Source organism: Eleutherodactylus coqui, chromosome 6 (assembly GCF_035609145.1).
Source record: "Eleutherodactylus coqui strain aEleCoq1 chromosome 6, aEleCoq1.hap1, whole genome shotgun sequence".
Taxonomy (NCBI): domain Eukaryota; kingdom Metazoa; phylum Chordata; class Amphibia; order Anura; family Eleutherodactylidae; genus Eleutherodactylus; species Eleutherodactylus coqui.
Genome location: NC_089842.1, coordinates 71716698 through 71744302, shown reverse-complemented (window position 1 = coordinate 71744302; position 27605 = coordinate 71716698). Strand labels below are relative to the sequence as shown.

Sequence of the window (27605 nt, the reverse complement as noted above, 5' to 3'; positions counted from 1 at the left end):
GACAGTTCCCATTCAACTGCATAGTAACTGTGCCGGCAGTCCCATTCCCGTAGCTGCGGTGTGTATGGAGCGGCACATTTCTGACAACACATTTGCTCACAGTGGCGCCAGCAAACAGCTGATGTTAAGAGTCCCAGGTGGCGGACCCCCACCAATCAACTATTGAAGACCGATCATGAGGATACGTAATCAATAGTAGAAAGCTGGAAAACCCCTTTAATAAGTCCATTTACTAAAGGAACATAAACTACAAGATCCAGCTCCATAGTGGCTGTATTGGAGAGAATGTGGTGATGGTTAAGAGCGGCCATAGTCCATCATATAGCAGGATTTCTGTGGAGGTCTGCATTGTGGTGGGGTTAGTTCTGGCTGATGTCCGGGGTAAAAATGAGGCTCTCTTTTGAAATCTGAAAGAAGCAAAACTGGAGTTTACATAGATTATCACAGAAGTGTATAGTTACTGTATATAGTGTAGTATTTACTTATGCTACAAGTTAGTGGTGCATCTAAGTGATTAAAAGAGGCAGAAGGCTTCCTCGTTACCCAATTACCCTCCCCTGAGGCGATCCATGGGTGCTAATGGTTGCTATGACAACTGAAGGCCTAACAAAGGCCTCCAGCTCTGCCATGTACAGAAGCCTACTAGGCCCTGCCAATGGCAGGCTCTAATAGGCTGCTTATCATTGTAAGGGCTCATGCATACAAGAGTGTTTTCTTTACAGACTGAACACAGACCCATTGAATTAAATTGGTCTATTCACATGTGAATACTTTATCTGCGATAAAAAAATTGCAGCATGTCCTATTTCACTCCATATTCACAGACCAAAATAGCCTATAAAAGTCTATGGGAGCGTAAGAAAAGCACTGAAAAGGCACCAAATACGCACCAAAATTGCTGTGTTTTTCAAGGGCCAAAAATGGCATTCGCCCATATGAATTAACCCTTAATGAACGCGCTTACCCCTTTTTACAGAGGTCATAAGGTGGATTATTTTGATGCATGGAGCTGCATTACAAGCCTGGCGAGGGGAGCGGGTACTTGGATTATGGATGATAGCCTGGCACTTGCTTTAACAGCGGGACTGGAGAAACCTCCAATTCTCGCTGTTTGACCTTTTATATGCTGCAGTCAATGAGACAGCAGTATGTGAAGGGGGACAGACGTAGGGGGCTGTCTGTCACTCATCAGACCCCCACGATGTGATCATGGAGTCCCGATGGCTTGCTATGGCGCCCATAGGCTTGAAAATGGTCTCTGCATCTGCAAGCTACAGTGACCTATGAGGCTCAACCAGTGAATGAGCTTCATAGGCCTGCAGTGTATTATTAAATTGAACGAAAGTGGTAAAATTCAAGTCCCCTAGTGAGACAAAAGTATTTACAAGTAAAAAAAGTGCAAAAAAATAGTAAGAAATAAATTTAAAAAATCAATACCCCACTTTTCTCCCCCTAAGTATATAAAAAAACACAAAAAAATAATCGCCCACAAATTTGGTATTGCTGCTTTGGTAGTGACCCAAGCAAAAATGTTAGTACAGTATTCTACTAGCATGGTGCACACCATGCAAAAAAATGGCAAAAATAGCTAATTTTGCCTACCTTGCCTTACAAAAACCAAATAGATAGATATGTCACTTCTTAATGCAGATTCGCATGGGAACATATCCATGGCTAACTTCACACGGGCCGTGAATACCGCCCCCATATTCGAGGATGCGAGGTGTTTTCATGTGAAAACAGCCTCGCATCACTACGGGGGTGCAGTGACTCTCTGCTGTGGCTGTCACATCCGTGGCTGTCACATCGCAGAATTTCTCCCATTGCTTTCAATGGGGTCGGCACTGCTTCCGCCGACCCCATTGAAAGCAATGGGGCTGTGATGCGAGATCACGCAGCCGGATAGAGCATACTGCGATGTGTTTCCCGCTAGCATCGCATCACGGTGCCATGCGGGAAAACACCGCTCATGTGTATGACCCCATTCTCGAAACGCACAAATCTTGCGTGATTTTCCTGTCTAAGAATGACACTCCATCTCTACTGAAATGGCAGAGCTGAACTACTCACCTATAAGGCCTCATTCACAGGGATGTATGCAGCTTTGGCCAGTAAAAAACGCACTGTTGTCACGGTGTGTGTATGCGCGTGCTACATGTATGTGTCATCTGTTTTTGATGAATACACTAAAACAAAAAAAATGCCACAAGGGCCAAATGTTGTCAGTTTTGTCACACCCCACAGAAAACATGGCATGCAGAAAAACCCGCAGTGAACATGGATATTAATGAATCTTCGCTGCGCTTTTCTATGCACCCATAAACTTTAATGGGTGACTCTGGTCTGTGAATACAGATTAAAATAGGGCATGCTACAATTTTATTTAAGGGCAACATCGGTCCGCGTGAAAAATGCACATCTGAATACACCAATTTAATTCAAATGGGCCTTGTACTGACGGCATTTAGGGCTTCGACAAACAAACGTATGCGCAAGAATGCTCGGCGCAATACAGCGTATTTGCGCATAAACATGGTTTGGAGATAGCAATAATCAGGGCTAGTTGTCTTCTTTTCCCTGTGTTGTCCGCAGTGCCACACCGTTCCCCTTAGTGTTTTTTAACCTGCCATCGCCTTTTATGGCAGTTTGCTGCGTAACATGCAGAAAATTAGGACAAGTCCTATCTTTTCTCGCACGCAGGAATTGCGTATGAGAAACACGCTCAAGAGAGCTAACCCACTGAAATCAATGGGCTCAATTCATCATGGGCGTGAGTTTCCTGTGCGCAAAAATGTGCACAAACACGTTTGTTTGTTTAAGCCCTTAGTAAGTAAAAAATACGGACTGCATAGGACAGAAATACAGCCATGTGAATGGGCCCTGAGGAGTGGGAATAGGGTAGGGGCAAATATCCACCGGGCCTTTTTAACCCTATATATGAGTATGTAGTGATGTGACCATGCGCAAGAGCAGGGGCCCATTCTGAATTCTGCCCTCTCTTTTCTATGCGCCCACTGGTGTTAATTGGGGTGATACTGTCTTAGTTCTGCACCTTGTTTCCCTGCAGAGTCGCTGTTCCTGAGATATTCTGCATGATACGAGGTCTCATAGTAGTGAGCAAACTGAAAAAGGAAAACACCATTTCATTAGTAATCTGATGATTATTCTTCATTAGTCATGGTGGACAAAAGAAAATTCCTGAGCGAACATTTCATATTGTATCACCACCAAAGCTACAGCTAATGCTTGCAGTAATGTGCTGTCTGCTAATGTGACTTGGCACCATGTTTACTCCTTTTCGGTCGCCCATGGATGATCCTGTGTACTGGCCTAGCTCATGTCATATAACCCTGTTGCGAAATAAATACCAGGGGTTCTCATAATGTGGCCATGTTACGAAACCATATTTAGGACTGTTCAGCAGTTACCCCATGGTGGCACAATACAGGGCTCATTCATGGACTATGACATCCGACATACCTGTTTCACGTTGAAAGTGATTGTTCCCAGCAACAGAAACCACGTAATCTTGTAGATATGATACCTTTTAATGGCTAACAAAAAATCATGATGTTATAGCAAGCTTTCAAACCTCTCAGGGTTCCTCCTCGGGCTCATGGAGTAAATCTGAAGAAACATGCATTTATACACTCATACATATGACAAGGTACAGACATGGTATAATTAATTTGCACTTAAAATACCAGAAAAGGATGAGTAGAGGAATAAATACTTAAGAAGTCCATTGATAAGGATGTGAAAATGTTATGGTCTCTGAATTGGTGTTAGGAGGTCCCCAGGCGAGCATGTTATCTCTGCTATAGATTTCTCATACTTCCCAGTCATGCTGACCCCATTCAACATCTGTTTCGTGCCCTCTGCTCTGCGGATCACAGGAATAAAAGAATGCAGCTCAGGGCAGGTGGTAGAGGGGTCTATATGGTTATTTAAAGGGACCTTCCTATGAATAGATGTTTCCCCCTATGAACAGGATAGGGGTTAACTATCTAATTGGTTGGGGTCTGACTGCTGAGACCCCGACCAATCATGTGGTTCCAAAGATCCCCGACTGAATGGTGAGGTGGTTGCACATGCGCGCTGCCTGGACCTGCTGGCGACAGCCAAGTTCAAGCGCTTGACTATCTCCAGCAGTCCAAAGCGTGACCACCACTCAATTCCTTTAAGGACCTTCAGGGCCCCCATTTCTGTGATTGATGGGGATCTCAGAGGTCAGACACCAACAATCAGATAATTATGCCTTTAATCTGGACAGGGTATAACTTCTCTTTGTGGAACAAACCCTTTAACAGCTGCACACCGAGGCATCATTTAATCTTCTGGGCCCAATGCTAAATCTGTATCAGGGTGTTCATTGTCTATGTGCAATTTATAATACTGGTGCCTGATAATGTGGCAGAAAGACTTTTGGGGCCCCTCAGGCACCAGGGGCTGGGTGCCATTGCTGTCTCTGCACCCCCTACTATTACTCCCCTAGTCACACATTTTTATCAGACAGAGCATTCAGTTTATCTAAGCAATTGGCATCATTATTGGCTCCACAATTGGAGCAGCCAAGTATAATTAGCCTTTGCCTCCTATCGTCAGTACCTGGGAGGGCATTGGTTTCCTTTCCTCTAGCTTACACAGGTCGTAACGTTCCTCATTCCAGTTTCCGATGAGAGTCTTGTTGCAGTAAGCGTCCTCTTTGGTTGTGCACCTCCATCCGTACTGTTTGAATTTTCTCTCAGGTGTAATATCTACCCATGCTTCACCATGTCCGTCTGCTTTTAGATCAGTACCAAAATGCGACATTCTGTGGAAGCAAAGCAAATTGTTGTTTAAACAAGTGTCTCAAAAGTAAGGAATCACCCAAATATAATGAAACCAATTTGGCAGATGGTGATTCAATTTTAGGCACAAGCTGTGAGGAAGGAGCAAGCCTGTTAGGCCATGCCACCATGTTGGATTCAAATGGGAACATACGTGTGTGACACATCAAAGTTGTAGAGAATTTCTCTGGAAAAACAATGGTGTGCTTCACATTAACATAACTTCATTTATTCTCATGTTAAAACAGTGATTTTATGTAAAACTAGAAAATTGACCATAAGGTCTATCCTTGTCTCACATTTCTTATAAACCTTCATCAAAACATTAACAATTCTGAACAACATTCAGTATCTTCACAAGTGCCTTGACATGATCTTACTGATAGAAATCCACACGGGTAAAGTCAGGAGAATGTGGCGGCTATTCGATTTGACCCCCATGACCAATCCAGTATTTGGAAAACTGCAGATCAAGACACCCTCTAACAACACATTGGTAATGAGGAAGGGCACCATATTGTTGGAAATCTAACAACCCAACAGTCTGCTCCAAATGTTCCATGAATGAAGAAAGGTCCCACAATTTGGGTATCTCATACACCATACCAGGGCTTTAGGTGGGGCAACAGGGTTAGATGGATCAGTCCAATGAGGGTTTGTGTCTGACCAGTATGAGTGATACTGTTTGTTGACCACAGCATTCACAAAGAAACCTACCTGATCACTGAAGAGCCCCTGATGCGGAAAACAAGGGTTTATCAGAAGTTGCTGTGTCACCTATTCTGCAAATTGTATCCGGTGATCTGGGTCGTCTTCGGTCGGGTGTTGCAGTAAGTGAATTTTGTAAAGGTGTCATTCATGGGTAGACAAAAGTCGCTGAGCTGAAAAACAGCGAACCCCACAATCCTGAGACCGATGATGAGTGCTACCGTATGTTGTGGGCACTAGCGGAATGAGGCCAGAACAGTGCTTGAAGTTGCTAGATCCATTGCAGTTTTAGGTCATCCAGCTTTCGGTTTATTGACGACAGATCGTGAACTTGCCAAGAAGTCTGGCAACTGCACTCTGCAGTACGGAGAGACCTGTTTGGGTGGTGTTGGTTGAAAGCTTCTGTGATTACAAAGTTGCTTCATTTAAGGCTTATGTCCACGGGTGGGCTCCCAAACGCGGAATCTGACCCAGCCCGCGACCGAGGACCCCACTTACCTGTTCGGGTCTTCTTTTTTCTGTATTGCGGATGTGTGCGGAAGCGGCGGCCAGCGTACCGGCGCACATTCGCAGCAGAGTTTTCTCTTTATTCAAACGTCTGCTTTCCGGCGGAATCCACGGCCCGTCTAGAATTCCAATTACGGATCGGACGGCTTCCACTGACTGAAATGGAGCATGCTGCGATTTGATTTCCGCAAATCAAATCTGCATGCTTTCATTCAGCTGTGAACGCCCATGTTCCCTATGGGAGACTTGAACTGCGGATCATCCGCACAGATTCCGCAATTCAAATCTGCCTGTGGGTACATGCAGATAAGTGATATTTCTGATCGAAAAATCTCTCTGAAAATCGAATAGAAGTAGCACCCATTCATTTGAATGGCTGTATGCACATGCGCCTATTTTAACTCTGACTGATAGTCCAAGTGAAAGAAAGAAATTGCACCATGTCCTATTGTCCAAATTTTGAGTACAATTTTTGAAATGCCGTGGGCACGTACCCTTACCAGAAATAAGGACATTTGTTCGGGATGAAGCCATTACTTATAATGCCTGCACAGAAGAAAAATCACAGTTTAAACATGATAATAAACGATGTTCAGGTAACATGAAGCACACCAATGTTCTTCGGGAGAAATGCTCTACCAGCTTGATGCGTCACACACTACTTTCCCATATGAAAACCTGAAGTTGAATCCAAGGTGGGGGCATTCAAGATGGCCACCATGTTGGTGGTATGGCCTAAATGGTTTGTCCCTTCACCCACAGCTTGTGTCTAAAATGGATCACAATTTGCCAAGCTATTTTCATTTTAGATGGGTGTTTCCTCAGGTCGTATTCACACTAATTGAGTGATTCTTGAGTGATTCTATGCGTGTGATTCTCCTGTGCATAGTTCATGAATGTCTGACCAGGCCGGGAAACCGCATATATCAGGAAAACGGGGGTCTCCGGACTTGCAAAAATCTCGTTCACACACTGCTGACAGTCTGTTGCGGACAAGCTGTGCGGAAACTGATATTAGGCACGGAATTCAAATTTGCGACATGTCAACTGTTCCGCCATTTCCGCTGCAGACTCACTCCTCTCTATGGAGAGAGATTTCCGCAGCGCAATACAGGATGGCACGGGTTTTGAAGCAGCCTTTCCGCTGCAATAATGTCGCAAAATGTTTGTGCGGTCACGCTGCGGACATTCCGTGAGATTTCTGCGGGATTTCTGTCCCATGGTAACCCAGCCTTATGAGTGTCACAATACAGTGAAATAAAGCACATTTTTGATAGTTTTTTAATCTAGGAAAACAATAAAACTATAAATTTGTACTGAGACACAAAATAACATTTACAGGTCATTTTTACAGCACGGTGAACCAAGTAAGAAAGAAAACCCAAAAACTAGAATGGAATTGCATTTTTTTCTATTCTGCCCCTCACTAATTTTTATGACAAAATTTTTCAATACATTTTATGGTGCGTTAAAGGTAGCCATTAAAAAATACAACTCGGCCCGCCAAAAAACAAAGTGTGTTGATGGAAAAATAAAGTTATGGTTCTTGGAAAGCGAGGAGGGAAAATGCCTGACATTGCCCTCAAGGGGTTGTTCGGGCGGCCTCACATGGGCGTATGTGTTTTTGCGCACTCCTCAGCACAACGTATTAGCGCTATGAATGAGGCTTTTTTGCAACATTATCAGAGTATTTTACTGTACTTTTTGAGCTCACAGGACAAGTGTTTTTGCGCAAGAAACACGGCCACAGAGATTTAAAAGGCTACTTAGCCCAATGAGGTCCAGATGTGCTCTTCTTCCTGTGGAATTGCGCAGCGTGTTGCCCATCCTGTTGCGTATTGTGTGCACATTTGCGCCCCCCAGAGACTTTTATGCGGACCTTAGGTGTGCAAATGTACACAAAAGTAGAACATTTAGTTTTTTTTCCACGTGTGCAAAACATGCGAAGAAACCCATTGAAATCAATGGCTTCTATGCTTTGCGTATTGCGTGTGCAAATTTTGCGCACACAAATACGCCTGTGTGAAGCCACCCATAATAATGGCGCCCTGTCTTAGTGGTGCATCAGTCTATTCCCAAGTGCATCATGCATTAGAGCTTAGGGCTCCTTCAGACGAGCGTATGAGCTAGTCAACGTATTTGCGCTATGAATGAGGCGCTTTTGTGCGAGTATTTGCGCATTTTACTGTACTTTTTAGCACACGCAGGACCGGTTCACATGGGAGCGGGACACTTCCCTTCCTTACTTTAGAGGCTATTTAACCTAATGAGGTCCAGATGTGTTCTTTTCCCAGCGGTTTTGCGCTGCAGTTCGTGATTCAGCTGCATATTGCATGCGCATTTGTGCACCCCCCATAGACATCTATAGGCCATTTTGATGAGGAACTCATCATATGTAAGACAGATCCTCACCATTTAATGGCATATATTTGTATACTTGTAGAAAAGTGTGTGTGTGTATATAAGCCCGAAATGTGGAGGAAGTGCCATATATACCTATATATGTATGTGTATATATACACACACACACACATATATATATATATATATATATATATATATATATATATATATATATATATATATATATATATATATATATATATATACATACACATACATATATATGCATATATGGCAGTGAGCTCCTGAGTATGCATTTAGAGGTCGGGTACAATTACCTGCCCGATACTTCGCTGATATTCCCAACTCCCGTTTGTAGATGTCCGTTGCTTAGTAACAGCAGATGACGTCACTAACATGCGACACCGAACCAGGAAGTAGGTGAGGAGTGTGTCACGTGGTTATGCTGTCACTGGTTTCTGGCTGCAGCCATGTGGACCAGAGCGGACCTACTAAGCGAGAAGTGTCCGTGAATCCCCGGGAAGCCCGCAGACTGGCGGGTGAGTGCCATTACTGTGGGGGCGGGGCTCCTGTACGGTGCCAGGCTCTTCTATGGAGGATGTAAACAGAATCCCTTTATGGTAATGTCACAAATGGTAAACGGGTAAAATCAATCTTTATTCTCCTGATGACACAATCTCCCCGTTCAGGGATCCCAGTTCGCTGTAGATATGAGTCTTACTGAATGGGATAATAGCTTAAAGGGGTTCTCTGGATAAAACTGAGGATCGGTCACCACCAGCAGACAAATGGGGTTCAACGACCGTGCCCCCCGCCAATCAGCGGATTAAAGGGTGCTGCAGATGGCCAGAACTCTGAAAACGCTGTCCGTAGCGCAGTTTGTAGTGCGGCTCTTTTGTGCTATTGGTCAGTACGATTGCTACGAGAACAAACATATATATATATTTTTTTATTTATTTTTTTTGCTGACTACAATTTTTTTTTCGAAGACATTTAATTTTCTAAAATTATTTTTTGCCGCCATCTTCTGCTCGCAAAAACTTTTTATTTTTCCGTCAAAGTAGTTGTGCGAGGGCTCATTTTTGAGAGATGTCCTGTAGTTTACGTTGATACTGTTTTGGAATACACCCGACTTTTTGATCGCTTTTTCTCCCTTTTATTCTGGGAAGCAGGGTGACCAAAAAAGTGCATTTTCAGGCATTCTTTCTTTTTTTTGGATGACGTTAACCGTGCGTGGTAAATAATGCGCTGCTTTGATTGATCTCACTTTTACGGACGCGGCGATACCAAATATATATTTTTATTTTATGATTTAGAGCCTTCTACTGTAGATATAACAAAAGGGGGGTGATTAAAACTGTTAACTTTTTTTTTTTTTTTTTACAATTAGTAAAACTTTATTGATCTTATTTTTACTTTCTTTTTTAGTCCTGCTAAGGCCTCCCTCACACGGGCGTTTTTGTACAGCGCTTTGCGTTCAGTGCTGAAAACGCTGTACTAGGCTCCGATTCATTTCAATGGGGCTGCTCACACAAGGCTGAAAACGCTGCGTTTTGAAAGCGTTGCATGTTCTATTCTTGCCCGTTTTCAGCTGTGTGTCTTCCATTAAAATAATTGTACTGCGTTTTCATAGCGTTAAACGCAGGTTGCTATGCCAGGGAGTCTGAAAAAAAGTTTCCAGCTTCCTTGGCTACGGTTCAGCTGTGCTCAAAACGCTATCAAAACACATGCCAACATTGCTAAAAACGCAGCGTTTTTGCAAATGCCTGTGTGAGGCAGGCCTAAGAGACCACAACCTGCGATGCTTTGATCGCTGCTGCAGCATGGTCTAATGCCACAGCATTACGTCCTACTGCGATCGGGCAGGCAGCCTATCAAGCCATGCCACAGGAACGGCTTGATAGGCAGTCTGCTAAGGCAGCCCTGGGGCCTTTCAGACGACCCCCGGCTGTCATGACACTCGCACAGCTCCCTGCGATCTCATCGCAGGGAGGCCGTACGGGACTCCCGAACATCGTTCGGGGGATTTAAATGCCGCTGTCAGAATTAACAGCAGCATTTAAAGGGTTAATAGCACAGATCAGCTGCGAGGCTGGTTGCAGCTATTGCCCGTGGGTGTCAGCTGTAATAAACAGCTTCCGCCCACGCTGTATGAAGAGGGGTCGCCCTGTGATCTCTCTTCATACATACCCCGACACTGCAGGACATAACTGTACGTCATATAGCGGGAAGGGGTTGCTAGTAAAGTTAACTGGATACCAGTGTTTTGAGCAATCCGGTGATCTGAAACTCTGTCTCATAGCTGATTGTTGGGATCCTGGATGGAGGACACCTGCCGATCTAGTGATTGGTCACCAGTAGTGTTCACCTGGACAACCCCTGTAAGGCAGCTTTCAGACGGCCATAATAATGGGACAGTTCTGCGCCTGGATTACAGATACAGCACCCAGAACTGGAGCCTCGCTGCACTCTGATGACCTGTGGGAGGTCTGGGTGTCATGTCCAGAGTAGAAGAGCAAAAAGTCCTTATTTTATGGCTGTCTGAAGAGCTGACTTACATGGGTGTACGCGGGCTGTGTATTCCACTTGTTATACGCAGACCCAAGAGACCATGGAATCACATTGGCCAAATCAGATCTGCATTGTTCTCGCGCACACAAAAAAATGTAGCATGTCCTATTTTGGGGACATTAAAATATGCAGCAAACATGCATGTTACATGTGTATGTGCCGTGTACTGCATATTATGCATGTAAAACGCAGCCCGCATCCGCCCGTGTGAGTGACCCCTGAGATGGACACGTGGAACGCCTAAGATGTTGAGGAAGTGCAGTTTTACACTTAAGGCCCATGTACACAAGCCGATGTTCGCTAAAAAATTGCTAATCGACGATCATTTGAGCGATCATATTTGCGTTTAAACACGCAGCCATCGTGCACTTTTCGTTCACTGCTAGCTGATCATTAAATTCAGTCCAACCTAAAAACCGTCAGCCTTATCAGCAGTTCTCTGCGGGTAGTGCTGCTAGCATTGTTTCCTGTCGAAGAACAAAAGAACTGAAAGCAGATAAGAGCCCTCGGGCTATTAACTGCCTTCAGCTAAAGGCCCATTTACACTGGACGAGTGTCAGGCAACCAATGCCCGACATTCATCCCTGTATCCCGGCGCTCCCGTGCTCCTGCACGGGAGCTAGCTCAGCTGGTCGCACACAGAGCCGCCAGCAGGGGAACGGGGCAGTGCAAGAGATTTCTCTCCTCTCGCTCCCCCGCCCCTCTCCATTGAGGTAACACAGCGGCTGTTCACTACTGAACGGCGGCTGTATAAACTGCACGATGAGCTTCATCGCTGATCTTTCATGCAGCATACAAGATAAGTGATGAAGCTGATTGTGCAGTTTAAACAGCGGCCGTTCAATAGCAAACGGCCGCTGTGCTATCTCAATGGAGGGGGCGAGAGGAGAGAAATCTCCTGCACTGCCCCGCCCCCCTGCTGGCCGCTCCATGAACCAGCCTGCTCTGCTAGCTCCCGTGCAGGACCATGGGAGCGTGGAGACACAGGGACGAGTGTCGGGCATTGTTTGCCTGACACTCATCCAGTGTAAATGAGCTTTGAGGCTTCATTTGCACACTAAATTGCTCTTAGGTAGCTGAGTAGCTACTTAAAAGTTTATGCAAAATAATCGCTCAAAGCTGTTACTCATACTGTCGTTTGAGCGATCATTGCTTCGTGTAAATGGGCCTTTAAAAGTATCGTTAGACTAATGCAAGTTCTGCAGTACAGCTACCTTAACACTTTAAAGACCTGCGGATTTCAATCCTAAATGACCACACACTTTTTAGTGATTTTTTTTTTTTTAAATATGTGGTGGTTTTATGGGTCCATTTTTTTTAATTTTTTTTTTTTTACCTGTCCTGCCAAAATTATTTTTGATGCGTTTTTTTTCCTCGTCACATACAGGGCTATTTCTTGAATCTTTTTTTTTTTAACTAAAGTTTTTTTTTATTATGGTACAAAAAGTAAAATAATTTTTTAAATGTATAGTTCTTTTAATTTTTTTAAATGATTATATTTGCATTACAATAAAGCTTAAGAACGGGTTTGCCCTTTTTTTCAGTCATTTTGATATATAATTTGTGTATTCTGTGATTACAGGGTGGACATGGCGATGGTTTACTTTGACATCAGCGGTGGGTCTTTTTCTTTGTTATATATATAGTATTTTTCTGACTTTTTTCTAACATTATGTCCTCCATGACGTCCTGGAAGACCTCTGGGGGCATTCACACTGTATTTTTTTTTTTTTACTTCACACGCTTCCACTGTAGCTGGAGCATCCATAGGAGCCCAGTTATAGGGGATACCATCTCCCTAGTGTGACCGTAGTCACTGGCAGAGCTGTTCTGGGTATAGTAAGACCCGGCCGCTCTGACATACTATGGGTCATCAGCGATCACAGAATCGGCAGTGTTGCATTCTGCATTGACCAGGGTTAAAGCCCAGGACCAAGCTCTGTATATTTACAGCTCTTGGGCTAACTTCACACAGGCAAGTACGATAGGGGGCCGTGAATGCCGCCCCCATATCACGCTCCCCACCATGTGAATTCCCCGAGGTGTTTTCATGTCAAAACAGCTTCCCGTCACTTCAGGGTTGCAGGGATCCTGCGCTGCGGCTGTCAGTGTGGCAGAGTTTCTCCAATTGTTCCCAATAGGAGACCTCATACTGCATGCACCCTGCATGAGTGGCGATGCTGCTGCCAGGCCCATTGAAAACAATAAGCAGAGTGATGCAAGAGCACGACAAGATAGGACATGCCGCAATTTATTTCCTGCATCGCATCTAAGTGCCATGCAGGAAAACATCGCTTAAGTCTTTAAGGGGTTAAACAAACTCTTGCCGTAATGCAGATCGCCAGGGAAAGCTCTGTGTAGACAGTAATACAACCAGTAGTGCTCAGAATTGTTAACTTAGCTCTGGACTATAATGTAGGGGGTAACTTTAATGTACTTACAAAGTTACTAAACTTTTTATGTAGAGCAAAATGCCAAATTGGTTCTTTGCCCCTAAAGTCTGCATAACTTTATACATCAGTTTGTCTGTGTTGTTTATATGCTTTATAGATTTTACATTTCTTGTTCAGCTCCAGGATAGAAGATGCGTAATGTCCTGTTAGTCGGAGAGGGAAACTTTTCATTCTCTGCCTCCCTCTGTGACGCCAGCCAAGAAATTCATCACATTACTGCCACCTGCTATGAGTTGGAAGATACTGTCTGTAATCAGCCGCTCGCTTGGAGGAATGTTCAGCACCTTAGAAGTAAAGGTAAAAGGAGTAGACCAGCTTCATTGTCTGATTACAGAAGTTTGTAGTAGCTGAGACTAACGGCCCTAAAATACCTGTATGATATTACACCCCTTTAAATTACACCCCCCCCCCCTTGTTGTCAGGATGTGATGTCATCACACTGCATAGCAACATTGTACCCCAATCCCCAATGGTTGCACCCATCTATTTGTCAGGCAGCTGAGTGTGAATTCAGGTCCTTGCTGCCTTATGACATTAATCACAGAAGAAGAAGAGGAACCGCATCCAGACTTTTTGATGCAAATAAGACTTGTTAAACTTTATTTTTGTTTCAAAGTAGTATGAATATTTTACTGTAGCAATGTTTCGGACATTTTATCTTTCTTATGACCAAGAAATCATGAGTTAACCCCTTGCTGACCACTGTATTGTCCTTTTTACGAACTGCTTTAGTGGGCTTTAATCCCCAGGTATGTAAAAACATGCTTCCTTTGGGGATTAAAGTCATGTAGGCTGTGGACGTGACAGCTCCATGCTGTCCGTTACCGGAAGTAGCCGACAACCTGGAGCTGTCATGGGAGGCCATGGGAACCCACCCCCACCACCCCCGTCATGCGATCAGTGCTATCTAATGGATAGTGCTGATCGCATTAAAGTTTTAAAAAGTTTTCAAAAAGTTAAAGATTCAGCTGCATACTCATGTGCACCAGGCGTCATTATGTCAGCCGCGTGAGCAGAAGGCCGGGAGCCCTGGCAAATTCGAAATCTCCTGGCTCCTGGAGGTAGTCGGGAGGCAGGAGATATCATCAGGGACCACAGTGAGTGGTTCCCCAGCCGTATAGATAACGGCGATCACACAAAAATGAAAAAAAAGTTTTAAAATACTCACCCCCGTCCTCTGTAATGTCCCGTGGCGATCTGCACCTGCGTATGCGGCGAAGGCTGGGGAGCCCGTCAAATTTAAAATCTCCCTGCACCCGGCTGTCAAAAAGTAAGCGGTCCCCGGTCACATGATCACCGTTATCCATTGGATAACAGTAATTGTGTAAAGTTAAAAAGTGTTAAAACTAACTTTTTAAAACTTTTTTTTTCTCTCCACCTATGGATCGTATCCGTGAGGGGAGATGAAATTACATACTCAAGGTCCCTGGATTTGTTCCCTGATGGGAGCTTTATCCGCGAACCTTTCCCAGATTTGGTGTAATGCGCCTGTCAGCATAGTGGTGGATGCATGCGCAAAAGTCAAGGATTGCTTGGAACATTTTAAATCTCCCTGCTCCTGGCTACCAAAGGTAGCCTGGAGATGTCACAGGGGGCTGTAGTATGCAGTTCCTGGTCACGTGATCGCCGTTATTCAATGGATAATGGCGATCACGTAAAAATAAAAATAAAAAGTTGAAGTTTTATCTCCTCTCACCGATGCGATTGGTGGGAGGAGATGAGAATTTTATCAGAGGTCTCTGCATTTGAACCTCAATGCAATACTCCTCCATGGACCTTCCCCGGCTTCTGCGCATGTGCCCGTCCGCAAAATGCCAGACACGTGCAAGAACCGGGGAGCCCAGGTAATTTAAAATCTGCTGGCTCCCGGCTACCAACAGTAACAAAAGCCTGGAGCAGTGACCAATTGCCTTGTTGAGTGGTCCCCGGTGACGTGATAAAAAGGTAGCAATCTACCATAGGCTGGTCTCGCATGACCAGATAGAAATTGCGGATTCAGCATGCGTTTGATCCATGGTAATACACAATCAAAAGGCACTGGATTACATAATTCCGCTTACATTAGTGGGCCGGAATTATGCAATCTACTCACATAAAACAGAATGCAGATTGTTCTATTTTACTGCCAATATCCAGGACATGGAGCCTATGTCAGAATCACTTGGATATGCAAAATCTTTACGGAGTTATTCTATGTTAAAGTGACACGTGTCAGATTTCCAAAATTTGGCTCTGTCACTGAAGCGCAAACAGGCTTGGTCACTAAGGCGTTACAAAACAGGAACACTGTTTCTTAGAATTAGATAGGTGCTGTATATTGTAAAGTCAGGAAGAAAACCAATATATCCAAAAGGGTTTGAAATCTCCCTAGATTAGTGGATCAGCTGAGCAGGGAATTGATGGGAAACTGATAAAATTTGCAGACGACACAAAGCTAGGAGGGAAAGCTAACATTAGGGAAGCGAGAGAGAGTATTCAAAAAGATCTAGAAAATCTTGAACAGTGGGCGGCGACTAACAGAATGGTATTTAACAAGGAGAAATGCAAAGTCCTACATCTGGGCAAGAAAAATGAAAAAAGCACATACAGAATGGGAGGAATTGAGCTAAACAGCAGCACCTGTGAAAAAGACTTGGGTATACTAATAGATCATAGACTGAACATGAGTCAACAATGTGATGCAGCAGCTAAAAAGGCAAACACAATTCTGGGAGGTATTAGGAGAAGCATAGAGTTTAGATCACGTGAGGTAATTCTCCCCCTCTATTCTTAGTCAGACCTCATCTGGAATACTGTGCCCAGTTCTGGGCACCCCACTTTAAAAAAGAAATAGACAAACTGGAGCAAGTTCAGAGAAGAGTTACCAAGATGGTGAGTGGTCTGCAAATCATGTCCTATGATAAACGGGTTAAAGGATCTGGGAATGTTTAGCAAAAAAGAAGGCTGAGAGGAGACTTAATAGCTGTCTACAAATATCTGAAGTGCTGTCACAGTGCAGAGGGATCAGCCCTATTCTCATTTGTACAAGGAAAGACTAGAAGCAATGGGATGAAAGTGAAAGGGAGGAGACACAGATTAGATATTAGACAGTGAGGGGGATCAATGAGTGGAACAGGTTACCCCGGGAGGTGGTGAGTTCTCCTTCAATGGAAGTGTTCAAACAGAGGCTGGACAGACATCTGTCTGGGATGATTTAGTGAATCCTGTATTGAGCAGGGGGTTGGACGCGATGACCCTGGAGGTCCCTTCCAACTCTACCATTCTAGTATTCTCTGAACTGCGTGGCAGCTTTGTCCAGATGTCGTCATGTTCCTATACAGTGTGATGACTCCACATCTGAGTGTAGTTTACTTAGTGTAAAGACGTGCACATCACTTTGATGATGAAAATAAGAATATTAAGTATGTAATAAAATTCTATCCCCATTTCTAATCTGTGTCACGTTTTGCTATAGGAGCAGTGGTTCACTTTGGCGTGGACGCTACAAAGCTACATGAATGCACCTTTCTCACTAATATACTTTATGACAGAATTATTTTCAACTTTCCACACTGCGGTAGAAAGGCGGGAGTGAAGAAGAACAGAGACTTGCTGTCCAGTTTTTTTCACAGGTAAGTCAAAAAGGTGGTCTTAGTGGCTGCTGGGGGGTAAATGTAGCAGCCATTCAGGTAAATTGGTGCCCATGATTACTTGACTGGCCTGAGAGTGCCAGAGCAGGAGTTGCTCTTAGTGGCTCCCAACTCTGGATAATAAAGGGGCTTCCAGAATAGGAGACTATCCTCTATGATGTCCGTTTGCCTTCCTAAGTAGTCAGAAGTTGATATTGGTCTGTTTTATCATCGATTGTCAGTAGCTTAACCCCTTCCCAATATGCGCTGTACACATAGAGCACCCGCCGGGTGTCTATGTATGGAGCTGACACCTGCTCGCAACAGACGCGATTTGTGCTGTTCGCTTTTGTTAACCCTTTGAATGCTGCTATCAGTTCTGACAACGGCATTTTAGATGAGCCGATCGGCAATCAAGAGTCCAAAACAGCCCCCCTTCCTCCACAATGAGATCACGAGCTGCCATGAGTCACCTTATGCAGTACTGGCTTTAGCCAGCAGATAGCGCCGTTGTATAACGGCAGAAAATGAGTAAGCCCCCCTAGGAAAACCAGGATACAAATTGGATTGGAAAGGATAAACATTTCAGTCTCCCACGATGTCATATAACACTTCTAGGGGACATTTCACCCTTTTCACTGTAACTGGAGCATCTATAAGAGCTGCACTGGGCTCTCCCTGCCCGCAGCATTTTGACGGGCAGCTCTCTCTCTGCTTGTTCTGCAGCATGAACCCAGTGACAAATTCCCTTTAAAGTGATATAGGGATAATGTTTTGTTTTTTCGGCATTACATATTGGACTTGTTTAGACCCAGTTGTTCATCTTTCGTGGGCCATAATTTACTTTCAACATGATTACATCTTACAAAGAGAAACCTCATACTAGGTACATGGTATTGAAAGTTGTCCCCCCAAAAATCTTTTTAAAAAAGCGCTATTTGGGAATTTTGAAAGCTATTGTTTCTGTCACTGGATGTAACAACATATACTAAATGCTTCTTATATCACAGTTGTGCAGATGTTCTCTCTCCGAGAGGTGAAATCCATGTAGCCTTATGCCAAGGGCAAGGTGGCACTCCTGCTGATCAGCCTAAGAGGGAATGGCATAACAGCTGGCAAGTGGTATCCATGGCTGCCCCCGCAGGGTTCATCCTGACTTCAGTGGTCCCGTTTGATTCTGATAAGCACTGCGGTTACCAGAGCACTGGCTACAGGTATTGAGACTATCTACAGCTTGTTTTAGTCACATGACTACAGCATGAGTATTAACGTATAGGAGTATAGTTGGCAAATACAGGTTATTCACTATATAAGGGCTCCTACCCACTAGCGATAGGTTTTCTTGCTATGCGAGAGTAAATGGAAATGTATGATTATGAAACCAATGATTTTCAATCGTTTTATACTCATTTGAGAGGCACAGTGTCTTATTTTCGGGTAGTGTCTAATCATACTCGCATACCGTCGGCGTTCTCGCGCTGGTCTCCTTTGCTGCTGCAGGCTGCCGTGTCGTCCTTCAAGCCGGCAGAGCAGTTCTTCCTGGAATCATTGAAGGGCTGTGATTGGTTAATCCAGCGCCGGCTTTCATTGACTGACGTGGTGTTGGAGTAACCAATCAGAGCATTAGCTTCCAGGAGGACCTGCTGTGTCGGCTTGAGGGAGGACGCGGCAGCCTGGAGCAGCAAAGGAAACCAGGGCGAGGACTGGAACACCGGCGGTAGGTGAGTGTTGCTTTTTTTATTTGAACATGTAGCCTAGCTAGGGCATATTTTTGGGGTAGGTCTTACTTTCAGGGGAAACACGCTATGTGTGTGTGTGTGTGTGTGTGTGTGTGTGTGTGTGTGTGTGTCTATATGCATGTGTATCTGTCTATATGTACGTGTGTGTGTGTGTGTGTGTGTGTGTGTGTGTGTGTATATGTATGTGTGTATATGTATATATATATATATATATATGTGTGTATGTATGTGTGTGTGTATATATATATATATATATATATATATATATATATAATATACACACACAGAAACATAAGACAAGCTATATATACAGTAGAATACATATATTATTACTATAACAGGGGTAAAAAAAAGGATAAAATGAAATACAAAGTATGTAAACACTCTTTTTTTTCCCCACTTCTATCAAAATATGAATTAAAGAGGCCTTTCATTTAAATACGATTGATGACCTATCATCAGGATAGGTCATCAGTAGTTGATCGGCTGAGGTCCACTGCTCGGGTGCATCAGGGTCAGGGTCCCGATCAGCTGTGCGGGCGCATGCTGTCACTGCTGCAATAACAGAGGTCTCATAAATGGGAGCTGTCCCTGCAGTTACAAGCGCCGGCCACCAAATGGGAAGTTGGCGCGGAGGCTTTCGCTCCAAATACAGAGAGGTTGGAGCAGAAACCTCTGAGCAGGACACTAGCCGTAGGTCGGTGCAGAGGCTTCTGCCTCAACCTATATGTTGTTGCAGTGCTGACAGCATTTGCCCACACAGATGATCGATCAGGGTCCCGAGCGGCGTACCCCGGCTGATCAACAATTGATTACCTAACCTAATGATAGGTCATCAATAGTATTTAACTGGAAAACCCCTTTAAAGAGACACTCCGGTGAAAATAAATTTTTCCAATTCTGCCCCTCTCACCTGATTGCCTGTCACACTCTGTAGGTCTCCTCTGTGTATACCAGCCACTTCTATGCAGTACTGCCCACTGTCTGATACTTATCAGGCACCATCTTGATGGTGAGAATTTTTAGTTTCACTATTACATCAATTCCATGATGCATCAGTACTGCATTAGCTAGAGGCTGTACCATTTCTGCCTGCTGGGTGGGCAGTTTAATTTTCATTACCTTCTGTATTCAACAAAATCAGCTATAGCCCATAAATATGCAGTCAAGAGGATTAGCTGTGATTTCATCTATTAAAACTGTGTTACAGGAGCTGTGAGATCACCATCAGTAACTGTGATAAAAGTGTCTGTATCCACCCTCTAGGGAGTTTCTGGGGTACGGTCCATGTAATAGCATAACACAGGCTGAGAAAGTGCCTAGAAACTGACCACACAACCCCAAGTAAATCTGAGCTGGACAGAACTGAGATCACATGACCATCTGAGGAGAAAGAGGCTGGGAGATTCAGAGAGGGAAAAACTGCTTGCTCACTTGTATATACTGTTTTAAATAAGTTATCTCCACCACAATGCTGATAGGCATAAATATAAAAATTCGGTCACAAATGACCTGGCCTTTCAGCAATTAATATTTAACCCCCCCCCCCTCCCTTATTTCTTTTGTAGGAGCCAAGAGAAATCCTTCCATGTGGTTGGAGCTTTGAATCACGTGTTCACTAGAAGTTTACCACTGGAGAACATAAGAGCATTGCAATTGGTCGATGAGTTGTCTTACTCCCACGATACCAAATGTGTTGACGGTGACATAGACAGGTGACTATGGGATCTACGTCCTCTGATTGTGAGAACAACGTTTTTACTCATTTACACCTTTTTTTTTTTGTAAATGCAACTTTTTCACTATCGATATTCTATTCAAAGGAATCCATAGACTCATTTAGTCAATGGACGTCAAAGCGGTGTCCTTCTGGCCTTCGTCAGGCTTTGATGGACCTTCACTTTTGCTGTAAGGCATAGCGCAGTCTGCTGCAGTAGTCCATATGGAGGCGTACTGTAAGAGCTCACAGTAAAGTCTGGTAATGTCATCTGTACCCCAGCTATACATATCTGTCACTTACCTTTATCATTCACTATGGTTTTCCAATGTGTCCGTAGAAAATGTTGGCTGTCCGTGAAGTTGTCCAGAGAAAAGAAAAGTTCACGGTGGCAGCTCTGTACACAACATGCCTTGTTTTTTTTCAATTTTTGTTTGTCCTCCTTTTAAAAAAATCATAACTTTTTTATTTTTCCATCGACATAGCTGTCCGAGGGCTTGCATGTTTAAGTGGTGCTGCTTATTGTACTGAAAACCTTTTAAATGGAGTGAAATGGAGTAAACCTACAATTTTCTCTGTGGGTCCATACAATCATGACAATACCAAATTTAGGCTTTACTACTTAAAAAAAAATATATATTCTTTTAAAAAGACCGCTATAACTTCTTTATCTTTCTGGCAATTTAGGTTGTGTGAGGGCTCATTTTTTGCAGGATGACCTGAGGTTTGTGTTGCTACTAGAGATGAGCGAACGTACTCGGATAAGCACTACTCGTCCGAGTAATGTGCCTTATCCGAGTATCGCTGTACTCGTGTTGAAAGATTCGGGGCGCGCCGCGGAGCGGGGAGCTGCAGGGGAGAGCGGGGAGGAACGGAGGGGAGATCTTTCTCTCCTTCTCTCCCGCCCGCTCTCCCCTGCTCCCCGCCGCAACTCACCTGTCAGCAGCGGCGCTCCCCGAATCTTTAAAGACGAGTACAGCGGTACTCAGATAAGGCACATTACTCGGACGAGTAGTGCTTATCCGAGTACGTTCGCTCATCTCTAGTTGCTACCATTTTGGAGTATTATACACTTTTTTTTTTTTTTTTAATTTAATTTTTTTCTTTTACAAATATGGACAAGGGGAGGTTAAACTTTTAATATGTTTTATTTTTCGCAACAATAAAAATCTCACTTATTTTAACTTTTTCTTAAGTCGCCATAGGTGATTGTTTATACCATATACTGCAATACCTCAGCCTCAGTATTGCAGTATATGATATTTTTGCAAACATCCTAATAAGACAGGACACAGGCTCGTCTTACTAGGTAGCAATACATTGCAACCCTGGCTGCAATGACAACCAAACAGCGCCTCGCGATCTAAACGCAATGGCCTTTCAGGACTCCTGAATGGCGTCTTGGGCATTTAAATGCAGCTGTCTGAATTCTCACAGCATGTAAAGGGTTAATAGCCAGAGATTGCGGCTTGGTGTCAACTGTCAAGGACTCCTTGCAGTGGCTATGTATGGATCACACTTGACTCCCAATCCCGCTCAATACAAACCTTGCGGACCCAGGATCTGTATATACACCTCCTGCGGCGCTAAGATGTTAAACATGGGAGCCTATGGATAATAAATGCCGCTATATGGTTATACTGTGGCAGGCGTCAAATGCTTAGGTCAGCAAATCATACCGATATACACTATAAACACAGTGTGACTTGGCCCTGAAGTAAGCTGTTTAACATGTCTTTTGTATCTTTTTTGTCTTCCAGGGGTTTTCTAGGGAAAACTTCATGTCATCCTATCAATGTTCTATATAAACAACTGGTAACATTTTGTGAGCAGAAGCTGCCTGTAAACGTCATAGAAGATACATTTTCCCTTATTTGTTGCAACAACACTTGCTCCCGTCGTCCTCCCTATTCCACCACTTACTCTAGCCTTTACTTTGTGATGCCTCGTCAAGACAAGAGGGCAGGGGAAAGTTCTGATTGCTCATGTTCTCCCGAGCAGGACCTTCCGCAAGTCGCTTCCCCAGCCGATCTCCATACCAAGGGGCTATATCATCTGAGACCATCACTTACATGCCTTCTTGATAACATCACCCATAGGTCCACCCTAAAGCCCAACGTTCTGACCATCGTTAGTGGCCTTGTGTTTAGGAAGTCCTTAATATCCCCGAGGACTATGCCGGTTTATCATGAACTCCTCATGTTGTTGGATTACTGTGGCGATTCTCCTACAGTTCAGCTCCAGCTATTGATGGACACTATTAAAAATGCCATAGACACCATCGCTGCTGCCGTCCTCTCACGTGTCGAGGAAACCGGGAACGATCAGAAAACGGAGAATCAGTGGCCAAGAAGAGTCAGTGTAACGTTTCATCAGAAAATTGGGGCAGAGTATACCATCACTATGTCACCGGCTGATTGTGATCAGACCATAGGGACTATGAGCGTAGTCTTCCCTGGAGAGCATCAGTATATTAAAGTAGCTCTGAATTTAGATGTAATGGCCATGTGTCTTCTAGGCATTGAAGACTGGCGCATGCTATGGACGGAAGATGAACGATTCCGAGAACAATTCCAGGGTTGGGACTTAAAACCCTTTCAGAACTTTTCTCTGTATCCGCCATGTTACATTCATGATGTTAGTGTTTGGGTTGACGGTTACGCTGTGTTTAATGATGTGGAGTTTCACACCGTCGCACTGCGAATGTCTAAGGGAACCATTGTTGATATTCAACTGCTGGACCAGTATGAAAATGTTGCAACTGGGAAAACTGGTCTGTGTTACCGGCTGACATATCAGTCTTGTGATCGAGCGCTGAGTTACAGATCAGCGCTGGCGATGCAGCTACTACTGAGGGATGAGCTGCAGCGGTGCTTACCAGTCGTCCTCAGGTAGCGTCGTATAGTGCTGCGTATTATAAACCCATAAGGGCGTAATCACACCGGCTGCCGAAATATCTGCGACTGATGCATCCTTTATTTACATTTATAGGGTGGCAGTAGTTCTATAAGGCCGAATTCACGTGGCAGTATGCATGTCGCGCCCGAACTGTCCTCATACGGCACATGTACACCCGTCCATGTGCTGTCTGAACTCAACAGACCCGGCACTTCGCATCTCTTCAGCATTGTGTAAGCGGACAAGAATAGAAGTTGCAGCAGTTATATTTTTTTCACATGTACCATCACAAAATTGTTTTAATGTGATAGTCAATGTGAGAACTGGCCAAAGTGCAAATCCCTTTATTTACTTAAAATATCTACATTCCCTATAAAGTTCTGGCCCCTAGGTGTTCCCATTCCTTTTAATTTGCTGTCCACTACCTGTTGTCAAGTTAAATCTATCTATAGTAAGTGATAACAAGACTGGAAACTTGAGAGTGGAGGAGGGTGATGTCTTTTGCGGCTCATTGAAGTCTATGATGGCAGAGGGGAGGGAGACGTATGACTCCCACAGCCCCGCTCCCAGAGAAAACTGATAATTACAGCCTGAAAAGAGGAATACTAGTGAAAACTGAAAGATACAAGTCATATAATGTCTAGATGTAGTGTTATTCTTCATGTACACACACAGTAGCAAATGCTTTAACACTCTTAAAATAGCTGACGAAAATAAACAATAGGGTTTATAATAAGTCATCCAGTCTACTTTTTAAGCTTAGGCCTCCTGCAAACTACTGTGTTTGGGGCCATGTGCTGTCTGTGTTAACCCCTTAACGACCAGACCATAGTGTTTTTACGTCCTCCCGAAGTGGGCTTTATTCTCTGAGGACGTAAAAACATGTGTCCTGCAGAGAATAAAGCCCCTCGGGCTCTGGACGTGACATGCTGTCGGTGTCCGCAGGTAGCTGACAGCATGGAGCTGTCATCCCGGGCTGTACGGACCCCCTCCCCGGCATTGCGATCGGCGCTATCCAATGGATAGCGCCGATCGCAAAAAAGTAAATAAAAGTTGAAAAAAGTTACATATTCAGCTGCCCTGATGGATCGGATCCATCGGAGCAGCTGAAATTACTCACCCGGGTCCGGCACGCTGCTCCCCGCTCTCCCGATGCTCCGGGCCCCGTAGCCGTCCTTCTGCGCATGCGCGCCAGGCGGCATTACGTCAGCCGCATGCGCAGAAGGCCCCGCGGCGCAGGAAATTTAAAATCTGGCTCCCGGATCCTGTAGGTAGCCGGGAGGCAGGAGATGTCAGCGAGGACCGCGGTGAGCGGTCCCCGGTACTGCGATCGCCGTTATACAATGGATAACGGCGATCGCGGAAAAGTGTGAAAAAAAGAAAAGTTTCACCTCCCCTCATGGATTGGATCCATGAGGGAAGGTGAAAATACTCACCCCTCTTCCTCCATGTCCTCCGGCCGGTCTCCGGACCCCCCGCTGGCTTCTGCGAAGTACCGCTATGGCGAGCATGCACAGAAGGCCGGCGAGCCCGGCAAATTCAAAATCTCCCTGCACCCGGCTGTCACAGTTAGCCGAGTGCAGGGAGATATGACTGGGGACCGCTGTATGCGGTTTCCAGTCATATGATCACCGTTATTCATCGGATAACGGTGATCATATAAAGTTAAAAAGTAAAAAAAGTTAAAAGTTTATAAAGTTAAAGCTTCATCTCCCCTTCCGGATCGTATCCGTAAGGGGGGATGAAATTACGTACCCAAGGTCCCGGATTTGTTCCCTGATGGGATGTTCATCCGCGGACCTTACCCCAGCTTCGGCGCATGCGCCCGTCAGCATGATGGCGGACGCATGCGCAAAAGTGAAATATTGCCCAAGAAATTTAAAATCTCCCTGCTGCTGGCTACCAAAGGTAGCCAAGAGCCTGCAGATGTCAGGGGGAGCCGTGGTATGCGGTTACTGGTCACGTGATCGCCGTTATCCAATGCATAAGGGCGATCACGTAAAAGTTCTTTAAAATGCGATCGGTGAGGGGAGATAAAACATCTTCTCGGAGGCTTCCGCATTTGAATCCAGATGCGATTATCCTCCATGGACCCTTCTGGCTCCTGCGCATGCGCCCACCGGCGAAACGCCGGACACATTCGCAGGAGCTGGGGAGCCCAGGAAATTTTAAATCTCCTTGCTCCCAGCGACCAACGGTCGCTGAGTGCTTGGAGCAGTGACCGGTGGCCTCGTTGAGCGGTCCCCGGTCACGTGATAAAGTAGCGATCTAACATTAGACCGGTCACACATGACCGGAGAGGAATTACGGGTTCTGCATGCGCTTGATCAGCGGTAATCCACGGATCAATCGCATACATTGGATTACACAATTCCCCCCAATTAGTGGGTCGGAATTACGTAATCCACTCGCAGAAACAGAACACGGCATGCTATATTTTACCGCGGATATCCGCGACCTAGAGCCCATTGTGCTCCATGACCACGGATATACCCGCAGCCCATGTGCAAACACATTGTGAACGGGCTGCGGGTACCCGGGTCATCTCTAAGCGACGGCGCGGGAAATAAAAACAAACAACGGTGTACTGCGCATGACCGCCTGTGTGAGTAGGCAGTTATGCGCAGTACATTACGCGGCCGTACGCAGGGTCACGGCCGGCTCACAGATGGGATCCGCTGCGGGCCTCCACAAGTGGATTCCACCTACGGCCGTGTGAGCCCGGCGTTATTCAGACTGCTACCTGTAATCCGTAATTTACAAGAAGCCCCGGGAACGCTCGCCTTCATGCAGTTCCAGGAGCACCTTGTTGAGCGCCTTCTGTGCGAGACCGCTGCACCGCAGCAAGATTACAAAGCCTCACAGAGCGCCACTTTTTACACCCCATCCCTGCCGCTGAGGTTACGAAATACCCCCAAAAAGCATGAGAGGAGGGGGGATACACAGTTTTCTTGCCCCATGTGCCCCATCCAACCAGCCTCCGTAATTACCCCTGTCTTCGGACATAAAACGCAGTTTATATTATTACCTTTATCTAATATTTAGGGAATGCCAAAAAATGGGGGGGGGGGGGATTATTTTTAGGAAGTCAATTTTTTTTCCGTATAAGTGGGCAATGGGGCCTGGAATTTAGTTCTGCCCTGAAATCCAGCGGGCATTCCCTCCATTATGGGCCTAGCCATGTGTCCTGTAAGTAGATTAGGGCCACAATGGATATGTTTTTGAACACGGGACAAACAGGGGTATCCATTTTGGGGTGAATGTCTTCATTCCTATGTACACTGTACAAAAAAAAACAGTTTTTAAATTGACAAAATTGCCAAAAAATGAAAATCGTTTTTTATTCCTTCTGCTTTGCTTAGATTCATTCAAATACTGTGGGGTCAAAATACGCAGTACACCCCTAGATGAATTTGTTAAGGGGTCTAGTTCTCAAAATGGGGTCATTTGTGGGGGTTATTTATCGTCTTGGCCGCTCAATGGCTCTACAAGTGGGCAATGGGGCCTGGAATTTATTCCGTTGTACCCTGAAATCCAATGGATGCTCCTTCCATTATAGGCCTAGCCATGTTTTTTTTAAGTAGATTAGGGCCACAATGGGTATGTTTCTGAACACAGGACAAACGGGGGTATCCATTTTGGGGTGAACGTCTTCATTCCTATGTACACTGGACAAAAAAAACAGTTTTTAAATTGACACAATTGCCAAAAAAATGAAAATCCTAATTTTTTCCTTCTGCTTGGCTTAAATTCATTCAAAAACTGTGAAGTCAAAAAAGTCATCGTACCCCTAGATAAATTCGTTAAGGGGTCTAATTTTCAAAATGGGGTCACTTGTGGGCGTTCTCCATCGTTTTGGTCACTCAATGGCTCTACAAGTGTGCAATAGGGCCTAAATCTCCTTCAAGCAAAATTTCTGTTCCGAAAGCCACCGGTTGCTCCTTTAATTTTGGGCCCCATTGTGCATACAGACGTAATACTAGGTCCACAATGGGTATGTTTCTGAGCACGGGACAAACAGGCTTATCCATTCTGGGGTGCGAATCCTCATTTTCATGTGTACTATAGAAAAAAAATCCTGTCTTTAAAATGACATATTTGCAAAAATATGAAATTTTAGTTTTTCTCTTCTAAATTGCATTGACTCCTAAAAAAAAACTGTGGGATTAAAACACTCATGACACCCCTTAGTGAATACGTCAAGGGGTATA

At 44.6% G+C, this 27605-nt stretch overlaps 2 protein-coding genes across 3 annotated transcripts; one reads left to right on the top strand and one right to left on the bottom strand.

Moving 5' to 3' along the window:
• Positions 1 to 191: 191 nt before the first annotated feature.
• Positions 192 to 8807, bottom strand: CFAP68 (cilia and flagella associated protein 68). The gene is made up of 4 exons (XM_066606974.1): positions 8726 to 8807; positions 4609 to 4813; positions 3053 to 3122; positions 192 to 407 (listed from the first exon to the last, which is right to left on the bottom strand). Exons 2-4 carry the CDS (start codon positions 4810 to 4812, stop codon positions 298 to 300), a joined length of 384 nt encoding a protein of 127 aa, XP_066463071.1. The 5' UTR covers position 4813; positions 8726 to 8807; the 3' UTR covers positions 192 to 297.
• A 34-nt stretch (positions 8808 to 8841) lies between these two features.
• FDXACB1 (ferredoxin-fold anticodon binding domain containing 1) lies at positions 8842 to 26451 on the top strand. Of its 2 annotated transcripts, none has more exons than XM_066606972.1 (7): positions 8842 to 8947; positions 12562 to 12596; positions 13550 to 13729; positions 16887 to 17043; positions 18051 to 18254; positions 20348 to 20494; positions 22257 to 26451. In XM_066606972.1, exons 3-7 carry the CDS (start codon positions 13564 to 13566, stop codon positions 23389 to 23391), a joined length of 1809 nt encoding a protein of 602 aa, XP_066463069.1. In that variant the 5' UTR covers positions 8842 to 8947; positions 12562 to 12596; positions 13550 to 13563; the 3' UTR covers positions 23392 to 26451. The 2 variants fall into 2 exon arrangements, with proteins under 2 accessions (XP_066463069.1, XP_066463068.1); XM_066606971.1 differs by having other exon boundaries at positions 8859 to 9028.
• The last annotated feature ends 1154 nt before the right edge of the window (positions 26452 to 27605 follow it).